The 23,545-nt window shown below is 31.8% G+C and overlaps 1 protein-coding gene across 1 annotated transcript; it reads right to left on the bottom strand.

The window, feature by feature from the left end:
- Positions 1–30: 30 nt before the first annotated feature.
- On the bottom strand, positions 31–9,590 carry LOC124356229 (E3 ubiquitin-protein ligase MARCHF5-like). The gene is made up of 2 exons (XM_046807417.1): positions 9,025–9,590; positions 31–337 (listed from the first exon to the last, which is right to left on the bottom strand). The coding sequence occupies exons 1-2, from the start codon at positions 9,531–9,533 to the stop codon at positions 46–48; spliced, it is 801 nt and encodes a 266-aa protein (XP_046663373.1). The 5' UTR covers positions 9,534–9,590; the 3' UTR covers positions 31–45.
- Positions 9,591–23,545: the final 13,955 nt, after the last annotated feature.

Below are 23,545 nucleotides of genomic sequence, written 5' to 3'. Positions count from 1 at the left end.
GACACATTAAATACACTATACTGAGTTCAACTTATCATCAAGACTTTATCTATAGTTTTCAATTGATAAAGAATTTTGTCGCACATATGTTTTCTGTGCATAATACATTTTCAGAATCCCCTTCACGGCCAGAAAGGAAGTTCCACCTAACAATAGCTGATTGGCCGGACTCTCCACAGAACTAAACATCAGTGTGCCGATGATCCTAGCGTACACCGGTAGCAGAGCACCTCCCGCGATAGCGCTGCATATCGACCACATCCTCTTCCTGCTTCTGGCAAGGCTGTCAGGATACTCCCTGGGGAAAACCCCTTTTAGGAATGACACCCTTGAACACCTGAAAATACGTTTACATTTAAATTTCCTTTTTTCTTTAATCTTTTTTTAAAAATTTCAATAAACTTTTATTGAAAATACCAAATAATGATACAATCACTGTAATACAATTATTTCTTTTTTTTATCAGAATATTTGAGTTTATCTCACTTTATACATAATTCAATGGTTGCATGTATTGCCTTAATAAACAGTTATGTACATAGATCCTCTTATACATATTTTAGGTTTCAAGCTCTTTTTTTATTTAAGAGGAGGTAGGAAACGTAGAACGTAGTACGTCCTTTATAGAATCGTATACTATTTGACAGGTAAAAGTGAAAATTTTTATGCATATGTATTTTTTCCACGAAAAAGGTTTATATGCTATGGCTATTGATGTAACCTACCACCAGATGGCCATGCAAAAGATAATTTCACACTACTTTCAATGAGTGTAAATTCAATTGCAAAGAAGTATTATCGCTTCAATTGTCAAAAACCTTTGTTTAAACAATTTTAATTGTGTATACAATTTGATTTTTACACAAAAATAAAGGTGAATTTATTGATATGTGAATAAATAAATTTAATGATTTTAGATATTTTCATAGAGACAATTAATTCAGCAATAACGGTTTCTATTTCAGTTTTGAAGAGGACTCAATAAACGTTAAGGGAACTATGGCAACGAACAAATATCATATAATGTCTATCTAAATCCTTATAAACATATTAATATACAGGTACATTATAAGTACATGACTGTACATGACCTGTACATGACTGTACCTGTCATCTGTGAACAGGTTAATATGTGTTAAGGAAAATTGAGTTTTATAAGAATTTAATTTGGGATTTTCTCTTTGAAAATGTTAATTGGGAAATGAAGGATTTATACATATTCAGTGTATACAAAACCACCAGAGCAGCATTTAGGAAGCAAGACATTTGAACAAAGGGACCAAATAGATTGATACATTTTGGGAGTTAGTTCTTTATCCTCCCAAGCTGTTACCATAGTATCAGTATAATCATTGTTATAATCAGTATACTAAATCAATTTAATAATTTTTATAATCAGTTCAATCATTGTTTCATTAATTTTTTGAGGAGGTCTCCCACCGGATGTTCATCTTCAGAAGTTTCAATCTTCATAAAATTAAAGGCATTTTTACCAATTTTTATGGACTTGTCTAATTAAACGTATTATTGAAAATTACATTTTATATTGTTAAATGAAAATGAAAATTAGTATTTGTAGAATGTAAATACAAGCAACAATGGTTTTAAATTAGGAGTATATGAGTCCATGTGCAACTCTTGCTACGCATTGAATTAGTTAAATCCGGTTGTTGTACAAAATTATGATTATAACTATGGAACATATGTTCACTAGATACTTGTTAAACTCTCGTGTGATGCGAGATTAGAAGGGAGAGAACGTCTTCTCCTTGCCAAGCATCTGCCTGGGGTTAGTTCAATTTGTGGAGTGGTAGGAGAAGTATAGCGTCAAGTTGAGTTTTACGTGGTATCCTTGTGTTATTTTAATAAACTAACAAGATTCTTCTACTAACTTTTGTAAACTGCTTAACATTCTCTTGTTTAATTTCAAGTTCCGTAGTTTTCAATATTTATCAATTATAAAAAAATGTTTTTTTCTAAATTTTACTGATTCTTTCTAGGTTCTAAATGTTACATTACAATAATTCACTATTTCGTTGAAGTGTAAAATTTTAAAGTTAAACTATTATTCTAAACTTTAGAATTATTATTTACTATTAGAACTTAGGAATTATGAAGTAAAATTTTTATTTTTTAGTAAAAATTATTATATCGTAATTTAAAGTAAAATGTATTAGAACTATTATCTCGTGTTTTGAATGAATAAGGGGAATTACTTTAGTTGTCTTTCCCGTTTTTTGTTTTTTATTTGTTTTATTATAAAGGTTATACAATTTTTTTAATATTATTATTTATAATTAGAAGAATATTTCTAAGAATTGTTTTTATAGTATAATAAATTTTTATTTCTGTAGGTTAAGTTTTTATATATATATATATATATATATATATATATATATATATATATATATAAAATTCCTTAAAACATTTAGACAAGGGACTTAGTTAAGCCTGTTGTAACCATTTTCTAATGATATGAAATAATAATATTTGATAAAAAGACAGTTGATACTTTATTTTAAAGTAAAGTACTACTTTTGTATCCAAAGAAATATTAAGATTTAGTGTTTTTAATTAAAAGGCAACATTCAATATAAAGACGACTGGGAAAAGATAAATAATTAACTACAGTTAGTAGTGTTATAGTGGAGGAAGAAATCTAGGACAGAGAAACTTTAGAATTGGCCTGATGCAATCCCAAAGATAAACAGTGGCTAATCAGATCTTGTTATTTGATAGAATCATACAATATTTATGATCCGGAAGTGATCCATGTGAATGATGAGTTTAACCCAGTTCATCTTCTTCATATAGTTCGTCTTCTGAAATCTGACGCTGTAACAGACTTGACTCCTTGAATGTGGAGGCATGTTCGTCTGAATAGATTAAAAAAAGTCAGCGAAGTACACACTCAAAATGAACTCTTCCGTCGTTTCGACATCAAAAACACCTAGACTACAAAACATAGTGTAATCTACACGAAGAGGAATTCTCATTATCCCATCAGGTGGACAATTGGGTGCTCTACGATATCTTGGACACAATGTTTAAATACGATGAAGCAACCCCGTCTCCTGCACATAACATAACTATGGTTGGCGGATTCAATAAATGTGAATGTAAAGTTAGTTATTAACTTCAGTTCAGTTACAATTGTAGAAAAAACTGAATTTATAGAGAAACGATAATTAGGGATAGTGAAAATTTTGAACTGATTAAATTATTTTGTAGTAGGTCATTCCAGGAAAAAAGTTATTGCTATGAAAAATCTAAATTGCAGTCTAAAGGTGTTACATGGGTACATTCTAAATTATTGTATTCTCTAGCTCACAGAGAATAAAATTAAATTTGAGCTAATTAAACATACCGACATACAATATTTATTATACGTGGAACTGTTGGAGTGAAATATAAACGATGTGACGTTGTTGAATTATTAATAGGAAATAAAATAGGAATTAATCTAGAAACCTGGATTGAGTTAGTTTTCATAGGTAATCCCACTACCTCTGAGATTTGGATCAAATGTACTTAATTTTACATAAATTGGGTTTTGGCAGACTTTATGCGTCGAGGCATTAATAGAGAAAATGTACGGACAGGACAAATTTGTAAGTGATATTAAGAATGTATAAATAAGAGAGCTGTAGTTGGTAGGGCATCCTGGTAACGATTTTGAACGTCAAGCATGGTCAAGAAGCGGTTTACGAACTTTTATACCATTCGAATACGATAGGCGTCATCAAAATTCTACATGTTCAAAACACTTGCAAATTGGGAAGTTTGGATTTTATAATGTTTCCCAGAAAACTAGTATTCATAAAAAAGTTTGCTAATCATAATACACAAGAAATCCGGCTATTGTGAGCCATAATTTGCAAGTTTTTAAAGTAGACTTTTTATTAGAACTTGTTTATTGATATAATCGTAGATTCGGGCAGTTGTGTTATTATAGTTAGTGATAAGATGTATAGTTTGCTGCATGGTAAACGCTTAGTTGAAAACATTCGCTCTAGTGAACAGAATGCCTCAGTGTTGTGAATGGTAAAATGTAAATTTTCGAAGAAGTCGACATAGAGCTGTAAATTACCAATTTTACTTGTAAAGACGTTTGTAATAGTTAAATAGCTAAATTGACATCTCCTTTGAGCAAGCATTTTATGTTAACAATGTAAATTTACATTTGCAATATAAAATTGAGTACTCGGTAACCACTAATGAAGTCATCATAATGATTAAGGAATTCCCGATTGTATTTACGGATAAAGTAGGAAAAATATTAAATTAAGAGTACAAAATAAAATTAAAAGCTATTGATTGACTGAACTCCCAAATGTATTGAACATGCAAAGGATTACTGGCTCTTAATTGAGGTAAGATATAATAAAACAGTGTGATTGAGTATTCGAGTTCTGCCTTTTAATGGGTAAAAAAGAAGGAAAATATCCTATAGGAATAAATAATGAAGTTTTGAATTAATGATTTAATAGGTACTAAGGTTTTTAGTGCCATTGGCTTAAGCAAATAAAGTGTCAGGTTAATGTACATTTGATTACACAGTCAAAAACTAACCATCTGTAGGGCACCATTCGTAATTTTCGTAAAAAGCATATATATGATATGGTTATAGAAAGCGTTGTTTTAAGTGCATATTTAAACGAGATACTAGATGGACTTCAGTTGAAAATATGTGGATGAATTAATTATTTATTCTAAAAATCTGGCATAACATTATGAACGTATTAAGGGTTATTAGGTCATACAGAAAAGATTAGAAACACACAATTTAACTGTAAATCCAGAGAAGGCAAAAATGTCTTAGAAAGAAATTATATTTGTAGATCATATGGTATCAGAGGAAGAAATAAAACTTAATTCTGACCGTACAGTAAATATTCAGGAGTGTAAGCAGCTAGTAGATAAGAAAGGGGTATCCAGGTTTATTGGAATGGCATGTTGCTTTACTAAATTTATTTCGAAATATGTGGAAACAGCTGCACCCTTTTATGAACTTAGAAGCGTCCTCGAACTTTATATAGAGTGAAGAATGTGAAAATTCGTTTAACAAGATAAACCATTTATTGTTACTCCTCCAATCCTGTCAACACCTGATTATGAGAACCCCCGACTGTGACTTCAGCCACCACTATTCCATTTTGGAAAATTGTTCAAATTGGTGGAGACTAATTTAAGTGTACCGTTCAAAATTAGCCATTTTGAGGTTAAAGACAATGCAGTTGCGGACTTTTTGTCGATATTTTTATAGAAGATACGGAAGTGAACAATAAAGTTCCTTTAAAAATAGAAAAATTGATGAATGGACCTGTCAGTAAGGATGTAGGTATTGAAGTAATAACTGTGTAAATGTTTTTAATGTAATGCCTTTGGAATTATTATAACTGGAAAAGGATCAGAAAATGACGCTTTAATTAGTGAAGTTTATCAACGTATTGTCAGAAAGAACACTGAACCTGAATTTAGTATTCAAAATGGAATTATAATGCTTTAAAGCTTTATAAAACATAACAATTTATTTGCCAGACTTATTAATCTACATAGGTTTTCATTAATATCCAAAAGAAGAATGGTAAATATTTTTTACAATCTAAAGTTTAGTGCTGTTATAAAACAAAAGGTGCAACTTGTACAGCTTACCTTAGCTGTAAAGCTTCAATCTACAGAGGACAGGATTAGTTTGCTGAGTCACGAAAATCTAGCAAGATGAATTATTATATCCTCGTTAAAAGAAATTATTTTTCAAAGTACGTCTGGAATTTGCACTTATAAAGGTAACATATTCTATAATTTTTTAAATAAAGAGTATTTGAAAATTATGGCCTACCTAAAAATATTGTTAACAAGGTCGATTAATAAATTGTAATTGTTATTGTCGAAACTGAAAATTTATATTACCAGATTGGTTATTATGAGTTATTGTTTATAAAATGTATTTACCATGTGCTAGCAGTTGTGTACTTTGTATTATTATACCTCTAACTTCCTGTATGTTTGGTTATAATTAATAGGCAGGTGCAACGCTAATGCTCAGGTATAACTGAAGCAAATCAACTTAATATAGAAATGTAATGTATATTTAATGTGAATTAATATTTGTGTTTCGTCGTAGAGTGGTTGAAAGATATAACTTATTGTTTAGCTAACTATTTTTTATATATATCTGATATATTGTTGTATAAAAATAAATTGTAATTTTTTCTTAAATAATTATTTAAGAATAATTAAGTTACTCAAATGATAGATATTTTAAAAGGACACATAATTTTAATAACATCTTTTCAACTCAATTTATAATTCAAAGATTTTACTGAATATAACCGTATTGCAATCTTTATACCCTTAGAGATTTAGTAATATTGTGTTCTTTTAGGTCTTAAGTACAGCTTAAGTAATTGCTACCTAGTAGATTTGAATTTCTGACTGCTTCTTGTATGTGATTAATATATACATATACTTTAAGTGATTTTTGCTTTAAATAAAACTACGCAGATATAAGGAACTATAGGATGCGGGAGGCACTTCTAGATCCTTCCGGTGGATTCAAGAGGTTTTCAAGGAGTCTTTGCTGTGTGCTCAGAGAGAGAAGTTCGTGTGGAAGTGATTAGCCTACTCTTGCCGTTTAGATTTTTCGGTAGGAAGGTTGAGTATTAAGATTAAAATTCTTTTCAAATTTTAAAGTTTGTATTTTCAATTAATTAATCTATAACAGTTATTTTTGTTAGTTGGTGGAGTCTTCTGGAAATTGTGAGGTACTGTGAAAAGTTAGAATTTAACATTTAAATAGAAAATTGCTTGATGATATTTTCCTGTTCAAGTTGGTTAAATCAGGAATAGCCTACTGATAAAGAAAATTTATTTTATACTTTGAGATTCTATATATATTTTACAAGTTCCTAAATTTAATATTCAAAGCCAAGCAGATTATTCTGGATAATTCAATAATCTTGTAAATTGGAAAATTACAGGAAATAAGAACTTTGTAATTGATGCAACTTTGAGTTTAACTGGTTGGACATTTTTTGTCTTTGTTCATATATTAATTATTAATATTACCTTAATTTGTTTGATTTTTATTTTGAGAAGAAGTCTTATTTAATTATTTGTTTCATTTTATATTTGAAGAAGATTATTTTATTTTGAAATTTAATGAAGATTTTAATTTTGAGTTTGTGTTGAAAATATTAGCACTGAGAACTTGAAGGACACAATTATTGAATGATTTGATTCATTGTTAATTTTAAGGCTGGACATGTGAACATTTGATGGCTTATAAATACTAAATAGTGAGAATAAATTAAATGTAAAAAAAGATAGCTTGGCGTTGATCTATTATTGGTGTTGATTTTTATTAAAATTTCTATTAATTGATACTGAGCTTAATTATTGGATTCCATTGGAACTTGTGCATTGTTAAAATAAAGAGTTATTAGTTTACAACCCAATTGATCGCTCTTATACAAAAACAAAAATAGTTGTAATTGGTTTATAGAAATTAACCTTACTATAGACACGTTACAGGAACATAACCAAAACAACTCCATTTAGAAGGAAGAAGGATTCTAAGAATCGTTACAATGAGTGGAGAGATTCTTATTCAAGAATAAATTCGTAAAACAGAAGTGAAATTCCTAGGAAATTTAACTGTTACTATTCTCGGTATTGCTAGACATTCGTCGTATAAAGCTAAGAATGTTAACTTCTTACAGTACTTCTTGTACTTTATTTAGCTAAGTATTTCCTCTTCGGTTCATCATAAGTTTCATTTAAGGTTTTGCTATGAAATTTAATGTTTACATTTTTTAATTTTTCTTTACGATTGTTCATCATACTAATTTATCATGGCCAAACGGTTACCGTATATCCCAACAAAGGTTAATTATAATTTTATGGTTTTATGTTCTCTTTTCATCCCAAAATCTTCCCGTGGACAGCAGGGACCTGTATATGTACCATTTGATAGTTGAGTTTAGTCTCCTACACTGCTAGGATGGCACTCGAAGAGAGATTAAACTCCTAAACTTCATCTCAGTACGCTGTAATAACATTGACGTCTGGAATATGTTGTCTATCAGTGACTGAAGAAACGAAAACAACTTAGAGAGAGCTTCACTAGTCGGAGTGTCTACTCCTTTACCTATCAGGTTTTCGCAAGAGCGCACTAAGAGAGTGGTCTCGTCTGAGCTTACCAGCCAATATAATTGGAACTGAGAATGGCTTTAAGTCCAAAACAAGGAATGAATTCCAATGTTTGTATTACAGCCTGAAAACCTATCTGGTGAGCAGGAATGGGTGAGGATGACCTGATAGGAGGTTCGCCCACCCCAAGCAGCATGGACCTCTGTGCTCGAGTTGGTAGCAGACTATCTCATTGTGTAAATGTGAGTCCGAAACTCGGTCAGTAGAGATAAAGTGCTGCAATGATATTCACTCAACTTCGTATTGGGTGCAGCCTCTCATTGAGGAGGGTAAAAGTCCCAGATGGGACGATAGCTCACAATACCTGTAATGCATTTCGAGATGTCTGTCTGTCGTCAGTCGCGAGAAGATTAAAACCAGTCTCGGTTGCCATTTAAAACAACTCCGAAAATCGCTACTGAAGCAGTTTCGAAGACTTTCGTATCTTCAGACACAGATAAGTATCAGGTTTCAGTTAGCACTGTGTTACAGCGTACTCCGATGAAGATTGAAAGCTTTATCTCTCTTCGGGTACCATGCCAGCCAGTGTATGAGACGTAAGTGAACTATTAAATCTTTCCTGCCTTAGAAGATCTTGATAGTCTACAGCTTGTCCGTCTACTCGCGTATCATTTGTTATTTATAGGCATACAACCAACGATAAGATTTTATAAATACCTTCTCAAGATATTCTATGAAAACTTATAAAAAAAGCTATATATAATTTGACAGATTCAGTAAATTTAAATGCTATAAATTATTAATAAATTTAAAAAAACGATGACTACAATCAACCCACAAAAAATGTTGAGGTGCTTAAAAGTTCCTTACCGTCTTAAAGCACGTAACAGCCAATCTTCCCATGTGATGTCACTTATGTACCATAAGCCATATCCAATAAGTGCACACGTTGAAGCTGCTTCTACTGGATTACATTCAATTAAAAGTTGCTTGGCTTCTTCATAGCCATAAATATAAGAGAGAGTTAGACATCCACAGGTAGTCGCGATTGCTTCTATTATGGGGTAGGCAGCGATAAGTTCTATGTCAACTATTGACTTTAATTTTAGGATTATCTTCTCCATTACATGGACTATTGGGCCTTTCTTCGGTACTATAATGTAGCGTGTTCTGCAGAACCTGCATCTCGGCCTCTTAGTCGGGTAGAGAGTCTCGAACCGCTGAACCATTTGTCGACCACAACTCTGGTGTATCCAAGTTGTCGGTCCGACACATCGACAAGGTCTCACCCAGGCTTCGTCGTCTTCCGGCAGCGTCGCTCGGCACAGGTAGCAGAACCTGATAGACACCAACAGCTCTTGGGGTAGGTGACAGTTCATCTTTAATTTTCTACAATTTTGGTATCAACTGGGAAAATATAAATCAATGAATCCAAATAATCGTTAAACTGTTTGAGAATGCCTAGCAACCCCTCAACATAATATATCCAACAAAATATATTGGGAGTGCCGATGGCCGAGCGGTCTAAGACGTTGGACTTTGAGTCTGAGTTAGAGATAGCGCTGGTTCAAATCCTGTCTGTGACCGTTGTACTTTTATCAGTACCATCAACCTTGTACAGTACCGACTTTTTCCTTTATTCTGTTTGATAAGATCCCCGCACAGGCCTGTCGCCCATGAGGATGGGAATAATAATAATGCTCAAAAAGGGATCGGCTTCTCCTAAAAGGAATTCCGTTAACACTAATTCACGTCAGCATTTCCTTGAAATTTATGGGAACAAAAAAAAAAACTAGATTAAAATTGAATTTGTAACAATTTTCTCTTTTATTTATTACTAATTTATACACACAACTCTGTTACACTATTTCCACTATTTTAATTTTCAAATATCTACAATCGAAGTGGTCCGATGTCTGTAATTTCATGGCACGATTAAATATTTAATTCAATCACTTATACTGACAGCATAAATGACGGTTTTGGAACAATCCAAACTTATTTAATTACTTCTTTCGAGAGAGCAATCAAGATTAATAAGAATCTAGTTAATGAATGCTAAGCACTCTTTTTGCTAAGTCTCCCACCAGATGAGGAAGAAATGTTCGCATTCAAAGGTAAGGTAACAAATCTTCCCTCTCTTTGGTAGTTCTCGGTCTCAGAGCGCTGTTATCTCATGTGAGATTAAACTTATCTCCTTCAGATGCTCCTGAAACGAAATGTTTAACCTTTAAAATATTCCCAAGCTAGAGTCGACATTAGCCAACCAATAAAAAAATGACTAAGTCCACTTAAATTATTTTCTCTAATGTTTGAACTTTATCCAGCAACGAACCTCACGTTATTGACGAAATAATGGAAGGTTTTTGTACTTACTATATTTTTATGATCTCAGAGATATCTATTGAGTTTAAACGTAATACAAACATAGTAATAATAATCAAATTAATACCGAGTGTTGCTGCTTTTGCCTGTGGGAGAGACACACACTAAATATCTAGTCATCAAAGTATTATACTTTCTATTCACATAGCTGACTTTGTGAAACATATTAGTTATTCCTCTGCCATAAATATAGAATCCATTGTTATCTGGTTGTTGCTACTCCCATGCGTAGAAAAGACGAGTTTTCTAATTAGCTCTGCTAGTCTAGTCATCAATTTATTATATCTTCTGAAGACCACATGGCTGCCTTTTGCAAACAGTATGATTCCACTATCATAGATGTATAATCTAATGTTATCAAGAATTATGCATTAAAAAAGACCAGTTCTAACGCCAATTGATCATGCACAATGCAATGACCTGGACTAGGTTCAGTTGAATTGAACTGAACCTAGGTTCAGTTAGGTTCAGTTCATTGAACTGAACTCAACATTCGCATGGTTGTAGTCCCACACTATTTAGGAATAGAATATCAAGGAGGAGGCTACCCTGAACAGAATATTTATTGCAAGAGAAACTTAATGTTAATGATGAGTTTAAGGAAAACAATTATACATGGTATATAGCATCGTTTGGTAATACACAACGAGCAACCCTTGTAAATCCCTTACAACTAGGGGTAGAGAATGGATAATATATATTAGAAAACATAGAAAGGTCGTTGAAGTGTCTGGAAATCATAGATTTTACCTAATCGATACCTAATTATTAATTGTTTGAGAAACATATTTCACTTCAAACCAGCCCCATGTCACACAAGAGAGAAAATCAACTAAACCAATATGGCTTGAAGATTACATAGCTTAAAATTTGGAGATGTTTTAATTAAGATATGTAAAAAATCTTGTTTTTTGTTCAGTGTTTTGATTAGATAGATGAAAATGAAAAGAAAAGCTTAGTTGTGTTTTAATATTTGTGTGTTTGCATTATATCAATTTAAGACTTTAATTTAATATTAAATAATGGATTTAAGTAAGTCTCTTCCCTTTTAAGAGAGCATGTGATATTTCTTATAATTTGTCTATCAATAACCAATAATAATTTTATTAGTTCAATTAAAAAGAACAAGTCCAACACGTCAAAGCTACAGATAATTTGTTTTATATTGTTAAAATATTGTAAAAAGTCTACATTTAAAAAGAAGTTTTATAGAATAATGCCTAGATTTATTTTCTTCAAAGCAGATTCCACTCTTTCATTTATTATATTTTATTTATTTTATTGTAATACAGGGTGAGGCATAACTTGTTTATGCTGTCATATGTTGGAATGTTTCATCAATGGCTCATCTGTTGTTTTCATAACATTAAGTAAACTGTGTAGTTTTATTTAAAATTACATTTTTTAGGACGGAACAACGTGCTTTTGATATAAACAGGTTTTTGAGTACAGCGATTCTTATGTAAAGACTTAAAGATTGTTTAGAACTCATTTCAACGTTGGTCGACTTAGCGCTAAATCATTCCAGATCGATAAAGAATTAAAAATGAGGTAAGTTTATTATAAATTAAACCTCTACCCAAAAGAAAATCAGGGAAATTCTAAAAACTATTCGCACACCAAATAATTGTTTCATATGGGGCTACTTGAAGGTAAAGTTTTTCAAACTCGTCCAAAAAATCTGCATGAACTGAAGCAAAGGATTTGCAGAGAAAGTTTTTGTCAGTTCCTCAATATATGCTCGAACAAGTATTCGGTGGCTTTTTCAGCCGGCTTGAGGAATGTCAGCATGTTCAAGATCGTCATTTAAAGGATATGGTCAAAAAACTTACTTTTACAATGTAAAACCAATGTCTTTATATACTATTTAGCAATAAAACATCAAAAGTATTACATTTTTGAGATAAAATAAATATGGAGTTCTCAATAGCTCAATTGTATATACAATTGTTTACTTCTAAAGTAAATACGTCATATAAGTCAATGGATCTTGTGAGTAGATCTCGTAGTATTTTTAGATTGTTTACCTCATAGCTGTTCAGCCGTAAAGAAAACTCATGACTAAGTCTTAGTATTTTTCTTTTTTACAGTGTAGCTTTTCAAAACCCTAACTCCTAAAATTTCATTAACATGAATGTATTATCGTGTAGAAATTTCTATTTATTTTTAAGTGGTTATATTTTGCTTGTTCTCTGCCAAATAACAATTTGATTTCTGGACAGTAAGTTATATCCTGTGTAAACAGACATAGGACATTTCACCGACTTTTCAGACTTAGAGGGTTTGTTATTCTGCTTTATTTCTTTATTACTCCATCACACTTAGTCATATGATCAGTTCGTTTTAAAAATGGCGGATATATTTTAAACGAACGGGGCTATAAAAGTGTTCAGAATGTGTTCAGCTAGAGGCGCAGAAAGAACACATCCATTCCGGTTCCAGATAACGGCTCTTTGGGACCATAGAACTACCGAAGTGAGAGCTAATTTATTGCTTTACGTTTGAATCCGTATCTGTATCTTTCTTTTCTATCCGATTTATATGTTTATAATTTACAAATTGTAATTCTCTTTGACATCTCTTTAGTATCAAACACTCTCTTATGTAATTATTTTTCTATTATGCTAAATATTCGCTAAACAGCATTAAAGTGAAAACTTGACTATGACCTGAACGAGATAAGTAGAAGTGAAAATATGTATTTACGAGTTCGATAATTACAATTTTGGTTTATGACATGTACTCTAAAACACTATTCTTTTTAATTAATTAAATTAGTTTTACTATTAGTAACTAAACGTTGAGTATAACTTACTTAAGTCTCTCGTTTCTGTCTCTGTGTCTTAAAAATTCATAATTTTTGTAAAATGTATTGAAAGTCCCTTTTGAGTATATTTGAACAAATGTATTGCAATGATATGATATGCAGATGCAAGTTTTTTGTACTACTATAATAAAATGTAACTATTTTCATAGCATCACATTTTTGATGAAACGATATATCAAGATGTAATTAAAACTTCATAACTGTAAAATAAAATTGTATGCTTCTAATAACACATGAGTTCACTAAAAAGTTAATATATCGGGGTTTTTGTTCTGTTTTTGGTAATATGACCACATATAATTTGTGACTCAAAGAGTTGAATCAATAAATGCATCATAAACTGAATTTAAAATCGTAAAATCTTCAGCTGTAATGTATTATAATGTCCAACACAACAAAAACCCGTATTTTGCTAGCGAAATGTAATTTGAAATTATTGTTCAATGTAAGAAAGACACTAAGTTCTGTTAAGTAATCCTCTACAACACGTGACTGTACTTGTCTCTATCTCTAGGATAAACGGCTGAATGATTTTTATTACATTTTGATATTTACAAGTACACTGCTTGTTAAAAAATAAAAAATGAATTGGTTTTGGTAACTCTGAATGTGAAGAAAATTCCTTTAAAAATATAATATTTATTCTATGCAATATTAATGCAATTTTGTAATCTAAAACGTTAAGATATGTTAACATATTCACAAAAATTTGCAATATTTACAAAACAAAAAAGTCATATTTACTCATTTCATCAATAGTCCACTAAAAATGTGTGATTTTATGTGCCACTCGACAGACATAAAACTAAGGATGATAGGGCAATATATTACAAATATAAATAAATATATTATATATATTTGGTATTTAGAATAACCTGGTAAAACATTGGTCGGTAATTTAATAATGTACAGAAATAATTAAACTTCAAGGACACAACTTCTTGCAATAAAATTCCAGATTGAAAACATAAGATAGAATTAAACAATATGGCAGATGTGACCGTTTTTCCATACTCTCCCTTCCCTAACCTACATGTCGTCCGTCCGCTTATAGGTATACCAATAATCACTGTGTCATAACTATCTTTTCCTGCCCACTGCGTCGATTGTAATTCTCTACACTGTACGTAGTTGGAGTCATTTATTTTTATGTTTATGTTGTTTTTTTGCGTATAGAAATGTAACATTGTATTTTTTACCGTAGATTTTTTGTATGTGTTCACTTTTGGATACATTTAATTTATGTTTTCGTATTTAACACTTGTATAAGAAAATAAATTCCACAGAATGACGTCACTTCGTGTTTCTGTCCTATAATTGTTAACACGACTTCATGGTAGGGGATATCCGTAGTCTTCCTATTTCCTCACACCGACAGAACATCAAACAAAAAGGGAATATACTTTGTAACTATAAGCTAATAAAACCCCTATTGTTTAAAAAGATCAGAATATCTAGTAAACTTCCCTCACGACTTAAGAATATAGCACGGTAAATACTCAAGTATTTAATGAGTAGCTCTGACTAAACCGTGAACAATGGGTAATAAAGACTTGTAAGGAAAATAAAGCTATCCATCACGGACTAAACCTTATCTCCCTAAAGCCAGGTCTGTTTATCACTGTCAGATGTTATGAGGCCGTTGCACTTCAACTGCGCTGCTCTGACTTCGAGACATCAGGATTCTCTGATATTACATGTTTGGCACCTATAACATGTACAAGTGGTATTGTGCATGGAGTCACAGATGATCATAAATGCGCATTTGGTATAGATTTAGAATCATATTACAATAATGAAAATGACGGCACATCTCTCTATATAACTAGATAACTCGTTCTTTGCTTGTTTTTTGTTTTTCACGATAGAAGGATATTGAAGAAAACAGGATTTTTCCGCACATTTGCCATTGTTCAGTGAAACAAAAAAGTCAGTAACACTTTTTTCTAGATTTGCAATCTAATTTTTTGTTTGTTTTTTTTTTCAGGTAAATAACTAACCTAGATAACTTGGGAATGCAGATTATTATTTGAATTGAACATGAAATCAAATATCACGAGAAAAGCATTTCTGACTTATACATCAGGTTTTCCGCAAAGTACGTATAAAAATTATAGTGACATTTCTCTATGGTACTAGTCTAAATTTTTGGCAGAAAGGTGTTAAACGTATGAAGGTGTTAAAAACAACACAAACGTAAAAGTGTGACAGTGTTTCCTTATAGTACTTAAAGGTAAGGAAAAACTTAAAACTACTACGACGCTTCCGTTTAAGAAGTCGCAATGTATCACAGAAAGTAGGTCTCATTTACATACGTATATCAGGTTTTACCACTGTGCGGTGACATTACACATTTGCAAATTACAGCATTTATATTGCTTATGATGCCACAACATACAATAACTAGAGAAAACCACAGATTTGATTGCAGTGCGTGATTCCGGTGACATAATATATTCGTTATGCATTGTATAATATGAGCTTTCGTTACAAACAAGATTCAGAACCTTACCGAATAGGCTTGGACGAATTTTACTAAGTGCTGTACTGTGAGAGATACCATCAAAGTCTTTGTCAAATAAATTAAATTAATGGTATCAGAAATGCGAAAATGTTCTGCTACAAAACCAAGTGTATTCCGTTATTGAGACTCACGAAGTGCTGGTGGATGCATCCATAAGCACAAATAGCAGAGTGACCACGGTCCTCGAGAGGCATTTTATGTTCCCGGGGAGCTGAAGAAGTGGGCTTTCCCATGGGGATGCTGCTCTGGGCTGTTACTAGAACTCTGTTCAGAAGCACCTCTGCAGATGGTCACACACATGGGTGTATCCTGTAACTCTGGGGATATGTCGGTGAAAGCTGGCTAAAGGTGCCCTATCCTAGACTCGCTGGGTAACGGATCCGATGGTCTGAGTCCACAGGTGTAGGGGATTTAGCTTCCAACATCTGTACCTGTAGATGCAGAACACGGGATTGGTCATCCCGGATTTGAGGCAATTGATACGAGTACAATTTGGTGAGTTTTATTATCCGCAGAAGAAGGGAACTATAGGTAGTGGGGCATGGTTAGAATCAGAGGTAGCCGATAAAGCCTTCTGTTCAAATGGGGGCGCTGAAGAAGGTGGCGATCGTGAATAAAGGAACGTTGACAGGCAAGAAGAATACGGTAACTGCGGGAAGGATAAAGAAGACAATGTCGCCACGAGGAACTGAATAAGGAGGCCCTTGTTCCTTTAGTCAGGTGCTGTGGGGGATGCACGGGGGAAACATCATTAATCCAGTCAAAAATCAGTTTAATTGTATATACATATATTGTTATATATAAATAACCCTGTCAATATGAACGACAATAATAAAACAAAATATTTTCTTAAATGTGATATATGGTACTAAAATCTTGCCTAATTACTAAGAAATGACTCATGTTTACGTTTTATGTATAATGTTGTTCTTGTAGTTATTGTTCTCAGTGAGTTTCTACAGTTTTTCTACGTACAGAACGATCGGTGGGAACTGTAGTTATAATATTTTAGTGCGAAAGCTGTATTTATGAAATCAATGCTTTTATTTTATTTTTATGAAAACCTAAATTAGATAACGTGTTATATGAAGCTGTACATTTACCTAGTGTAACAGAACAGACTTGAAGTTGGCACTTTAATGAAACTACTTACTTGCATAAACATATGATTATAAACGTACCAAAGGGTTCATTGATAAGATCTCCATAAAGTCCTTTGTGGGTTGAAGCAATATAACCTACATTGTTGCATTATCGATTCTATATATTGGATCGTTGGAGGGGTAGTGTCAAAGGCAGGCATCTGCAAACTAATTACATAACATTCATCTTGATAAAACATAACCTACTTAATCTTCGTCAGTAGGATTTGTGTTTTCCTTGTGCATTGTTACATCCAATAAATATTTTTTATTTGTTGTTTAGTGATACAGTGTGTCTAATTTAAATAATGAGGTAAAATGTGTGATGACTCTTAATGATGCATTGTAAAACATTTTCTTTTAGAAAATCATACATCAATAAATCTGAAACCTAAGAAACCAATCTGGACTCATGTCAAATTAAATGTTTATAACCTTCCTCTCGAGCTTAGGAAAACCAATAACTAAAGTTTATGAGAACGATAAACGGATATTACTTGATGGTTGTGGATTTGACAAAAGTACCATAAGACACAAGTTCTCAGGTGTCCTCGTAAAAACAAGGCAATATAGGTCTTAGAGAACAAATCCTTCTTGATACTTCCAAAATCGATCGCTATATCATCACTTTCTTCCAGAATCAAGTCAAATTTCAGATTCCAAAATAACGTGATGACAGTAACAACATGTTTTTTGTATAGTAATATTTTGTTTTATCCTTTATTTGAACTATTAGGAATTGATTTTAGTTTTAGTTATAAAACGTGATTCCTTAGTTAGGAGTGAATATAGTGAACGAACCATCGGCAAATATTGTGTGTGTGTGTTTTAGACGTGATTATTTATGGATATATACAGAGTGTTCACTAAAATTGTTGCAATACTTTGGGATTTTGTTCTACACATTAAAATGAGCACAAGTGTTCATATAAAGGTATATCCTAATTTTAAGTTTGCTTTTAATTTAAGTTTTTTAACGTTTTAAAGTTAGCTTTTCGAATTTTTCATTACCACAGAATAGGGACCCTTATGTTAGAGCCTCGGTGACAAAGAGAATAAGAAGGACATCTGTTGTGATACCACCTTCGTATTACAGCTGAATTTGCTATTAAAACTTCCTATCGGCATGAATCACGACTTCCTATTCCTAATTAATGCCTATTGAATGTTTCCTAGGCCTCGCCGTGGTGGCTGCAATGCACCCACTTGTAGAGAAGTCGCAATCCTCAATTTAGTCAGGAGTTTTAAACGAGAGAGATTCATTCTCATAGCAGATGCTTAAAATGGTACAAATAAGTAAGACGCATAAGTAAATTGTACACTTTTCAGTATTCTCTGATGTTCTTTTGTAGGGAAGATGGCTATTATATAAATATTCCTCAGTGCAACCCAAAGTCGAAGGCGTCTCTTAAGAAGACCGTATCTGCAGTTGGCTTGTCGAGTTATATGATAATAGAGCATCATGGAGAAAAATGCTTCCTATCAGTGTTCCTTAACCTCTTTAATCAGGGTTGTGGTAATGCGTTCGCGAAAATCTAGACTGAAAAACTTAATTAGATTTGCAACAAACAAACCTTAGCCGTGAGGAATACTGCTGCTGAATGACGCCATGGCAAGAGATGAGGGTGATAACAGATCTTGGCAAGACAATTATGTTGCCATCCGTTTGTAATAGATTACCTCGCTATAAACATGAACATTATTGAGATGCTATTACTCACTAGAAACAGAATATTTTCATTACATTTGCCTGCCGTCCAAAATGGCCAGAAATCAAAGCTCTAAAAGCAGCCTTATGGGCTCATGACAAACAAGATTTAGAGGACTGTTTTTTCATATTAAAGTTAAGCAAGTAAAAATGGCAGAAACTTGAACTGTAAACGCTCATGATACCTTATACCCATGGGTAAAAGATAAGATAAGACTGACTCCATTGGAAAGTATATTCACTGAAGTATCCGACCCATAAATGGACAACCCTCTTTCTGAAATTGTCAAGACTACTAGACCTATGGTTCATGGTCCATCTGGACCCTACAACAGGAACTCACCCTCTATCTCAGATTGAGAGAGGAAGTATAGCCGAGGCCGAGTATATGTGGAGGGTGTGTGAGTGGTTGCTCTGGCTAGGTAGTGCTGTTGTAAAGGCACTGATACGTTTGCAGTAACGATTAATAAGCTTGATAATAAAAACGTTATTTGAAAACTTGGAATAGTGGATATGGTTTGCTGGTGTAAGTTGGATTGTTTTAGCCATTAGAGAGTAACATTTGTAGTAAGCGATGGCTAAAATTATTATATACACTGATTTTATAATAATTATTGTGTACATATTTAATTTATTTTTATTTTGTACACTTTATGAAAGATATACTATCTATATGTAAGTTCTGTAAATTCTATATGTTTTTCTTACATGTGAGTAAATAAATTTATTTCAATTTGAATTTTCTATAAAAGATGAACACAATATTCGGTTCTGTTGTAATTTTCCTAATGGATGCAGCCGCACATTACGGTCGCTGGGAAAGCTTTGTCCACAGGTTTGATAAATGCGCTGCCAACACATCACTACCATACACAAATACAGTGAAATATTGTTTGTACTTTCCCTAAATGAACATAAACAATAATTGGATGGGTTTGACGTCATGTATATAATAAAAGGTTAGACTAGAAAATGTTTTTGAACAAGGAAATGACTTTAAAAATAATGAGACAACAAATATTTATGATTAATTCCAGACATTTATAACGACAGCCAAAAGTTATAACTTTACTGACTACTCCTAAAAGTTTGATCGTTGAGTTTAATCGTAAGTTGAAATAATAAGATAAAATAAGATAAGATAATAGTAAGATAAGATAATTTTATTGCAGTCCTAGGTTTATTGTAACCCTTGTTTTATCGCTTAATTTATACAAATCAAGTTATTTCTAACCTCAAATCTGAAAACGATTTATTCGGAAAAAGTTAATTTTATATGATAAAGTACTCCTGTTAATCAAACAAGTACGTTAGACCATGTGTCACGTAACTGGTTTTGCTGAGGTTACAATGAAAACATGTAAAGTCTTTTGTTCAGTTTATTAAGCTACATGTCTTAATATGTGATTTGTCAAAATGGTATATTATTGAACGCAGTTTTTTAATAAATGTATGTGTTCTGCGATTTTATCGTTGACCTCCCTGTGAACAAAAATAAAGGCTTAAAAGTGTATAAAGTTTGAGTGTGTTCTTATGGTGATAAAATCAAGATAGTCACCACTTTACCAGCCCTATAACAAGGTAACCATTCGTAAAAGGTTTATTGAAGTTTATCACTCCATTCAAAATATAGCGCAATAAATTAATGATTTACTAAAAAAAGACAGTGAATTGAGATTGTTTCTGTAAATGTGTAACATATAGAAAATGGCGCACCCTAGTCCAATTTCCTTGACATGTTTGCGTACTTAATTTGCTCTTAGATTGAGCGACCATGTTAAACAAAACTTTATAAACTGCGGCTTTCAATAGATAGGGAAGTGGGTGGAGAATGAAGATTAAAATTATTTCTAATAATGCGTAATATGTCAAAAACTGTGCATGTCCCTTTAAAGTTTTGCTTGAAAAACTTTTTCTTTTTCTTCAGATCAGATCCAAGATTTATATAACATTTTAAAGCTGATGTGTTCAAAATTTCAAATTTAGATTATAGTAATGGAAAATTAAGATTATTACAAAAATTAATAAATCTCAGAAACAATCCACCCTAGATTGGAGTGCTAGCTTCAAAGTTTAGATACAGAAAATATAGATTATTTCTAAAAATGTCTAATATCTTTGAAGCGGTGCATTCTATTGCATGTATCTTAAAATTTGCGTACTTAGTTTATTATATATTAGAAAAAGATAATTAATATTGGTTAAATATATTCACCTTTAAAATTTTGTTTTGTCCTAAAACTTTATTTTGCGAATAATAATTTAACTAAGACATGAAAAGTTATTATATGTGTATATTATATTTATTAATACAAAATAACCTATATACAGATGTATATATATATATATATATATATATATATATATATATATATATATATATATATATATATCAAGATTATGTCATTCTCTATTAAAAAATTCTATTGAGCCATATTTTGTACAAAAACGTGTCATATTTAAGTCGTTATTTTCATAAATAGCTTACTATAAAAGGTATACCATTCTTCTGACAATATTTCATGACATTGGTAACTAAACTACACCAAACATTAAAATTTAAACTCAATACAAAGTTATATGTGCTCAAAGGATAATACAGAGATAAGTTCTAAGTCATTCCTACAGAATGGTATCAATGCTTGCATACGTTTATTTAAATTGCTTGCGCTATGCTTTGGACTACGTTATAGCATTCAAGATGAAACTCAGTTTATACTTTAATTAACCTTGGGAGAGACGAAGAAGCTGTAAAGTTAAAGTGGTTTCCGGTGTAGGTAGAGAATACCGCAGTAAATATCCGTTACGCTTCCGGTCCTGGGCAGCACCATATTGTGTGAGAATAGGGAGACATTTTCCCTCCAACCCCAAACTTCTTCGCCCTTTACAGCACACAAGGGCCGTTCAAATTGATAAAAAAGCTACTTTCACATTTTCATAACTAATGTTAAACTGCAAATGAAAGTATAACAGGATTTCGGGTCGTCGTTATAGGTTATAAAGTATATAACACAACTTTTCGAGGATAGAAATCTATCCCCTTCGTCATCGAAGGATAGGTATTATTACATACAAAAATAAAGAACAGAAAAAAATGAAGAAGGAAAAGAAAGGGTTCAAACATACCCAAACATGGATATATGATATTAACTAATACATATTTTATGATAATATATCAGAAGTGTTCTTAGATAAATAAAAGAGGTTCGTCAAATAAAGATGTAAGGCTTAAATTCAAATCAATTCTAAGAATTAAGCACATTTTTTCATCTTTAATACAAGGAAAGTTAAACTAAACGACAAACTTCTATTTAAATTTGTCCTTTGAACACTTTTAATTACAGCAATATTTAATTTAATTGTTTTGATACTAGAATAACAAGGACGTTTACATAACGATAACGTTAGCTTTGCATTTTCAGACTGTTTCTTAGAATTACGCAAGTTGTTCTTGTTTGACTTGAACGTAGAACTTCAAGGAAATAATCTCTAATTAAATTTACGCTTCGAACTGTTTCAATTAACTATGCTACTCACTACATTAAAACATTTTGATGTAAGATTAACAAATGCATTTATGAAACGATAATGTCAGTATTACATTTCCAGAACGTTTCTTAGAACTACACGAGTTGTTCTTGTTTAACTTGAAGTGAGGAGAACTTCAAGTGATACCGTCTAATTATATTTTATAAGATTCATCTTAGTACCCTATTAAACTACAGGTTTTGTTCGCAGTTGCAACACAGAGGATTACTAATTGGTTTATTGTATATTAAAATATTCCAATAGACTAATAATATTTTTTTGGTAAATATAACTTTCAGTAATATACAGCTTCATTATATGATATTAAATTAAGACATTACGCTTCTGTACATTCGACCAGTATTGTTATAATTTATAAATATGTATTCTTATGATATTAGAAGAAAATAAAAAATTATAAAACTGTAATTTATACAATCATTATTAAAGTATAACGTTTTGAGATCTGATATATTTCCTTATCCAGGTAGGATAATTAAAAAGAATATATATATAAGTTTCTATGATTGTCATAATTTGCAAAATAAAATATATAATTTGCTTTTAATCAAAAACGAAATATTTAGTCAACACTAAATTTTAAGAAGAGTGGAGAATACCACTAACACGTTGTGGATCCTAACTAAAGGCCACAGACATAAGGATGATAAAAGTTAGTATTAGGCAGATCTATAGATCCATTCAAATTTCTTGTTAAATTTTATCTTGGACCGCAAAATCATGGGTGTGCCTAAAATGTTATTTTTGTAAGTTTTTTAAATCGCTGAAATTTACTTGGTTTCATCTCTAAGTATTGTAAATTAAGGTAACCAAAATAACCTAAGTTTAACAACTTTTTGGCTTAATAAATATCCAATTGCGTTGTTTTAAAAGTTCTTGTCACGATGTTGTTATGTTTGGTCATCCCATCTCTTGTAAAATATTCTTAAGATTTGAAATTTCGTGCAATTTTAGCTTTTGTACTAACCACCTCCTTATATAGTTTATTTTATCTTTTTCATGCGCATGTATTTCTTCATTGTTCATCAGCTCTAAATTAATTAAGTATTCTTAACTGGGAGGGTTCAATTCTCGCTCGTTTATACCTTTCAGTTGAACCCACACTGGGCACAACAAAAACCGATGTGTCACTTAAATATGATCAACCTTATGGATGACCAGGAGCGGCACATCACTAACCGCCAATATCGAAATTCTGGGGTGCAAGGGTAGTTTCGATAGGTCTAGTCTACTGCGGGAGATGACTTTTGGAGTTA

The sequence above is a fragment of the Homalodisca vitripennis genome, chromosome 1 (genome assembly GCF_021130785.1).
Source record: "Homalodisca vitripennis isolate AUS2020 chromosome 1, UT_GWSS_2.1, whole genome shotgun sequence".
In the NCBI taxonomy this organism is placed as follows: Eukaryota; Metazoa; Arthropoda; class Insecta; order Hemiptera; family Cicadellidae; genus Homalodisca; species Homalodisca vitripennis.
The sequence above is the reverse complement of the archived record's forward strand: the minus strand, read 5'-3'. Positions and strand labels throughout refer to the sequence as shown.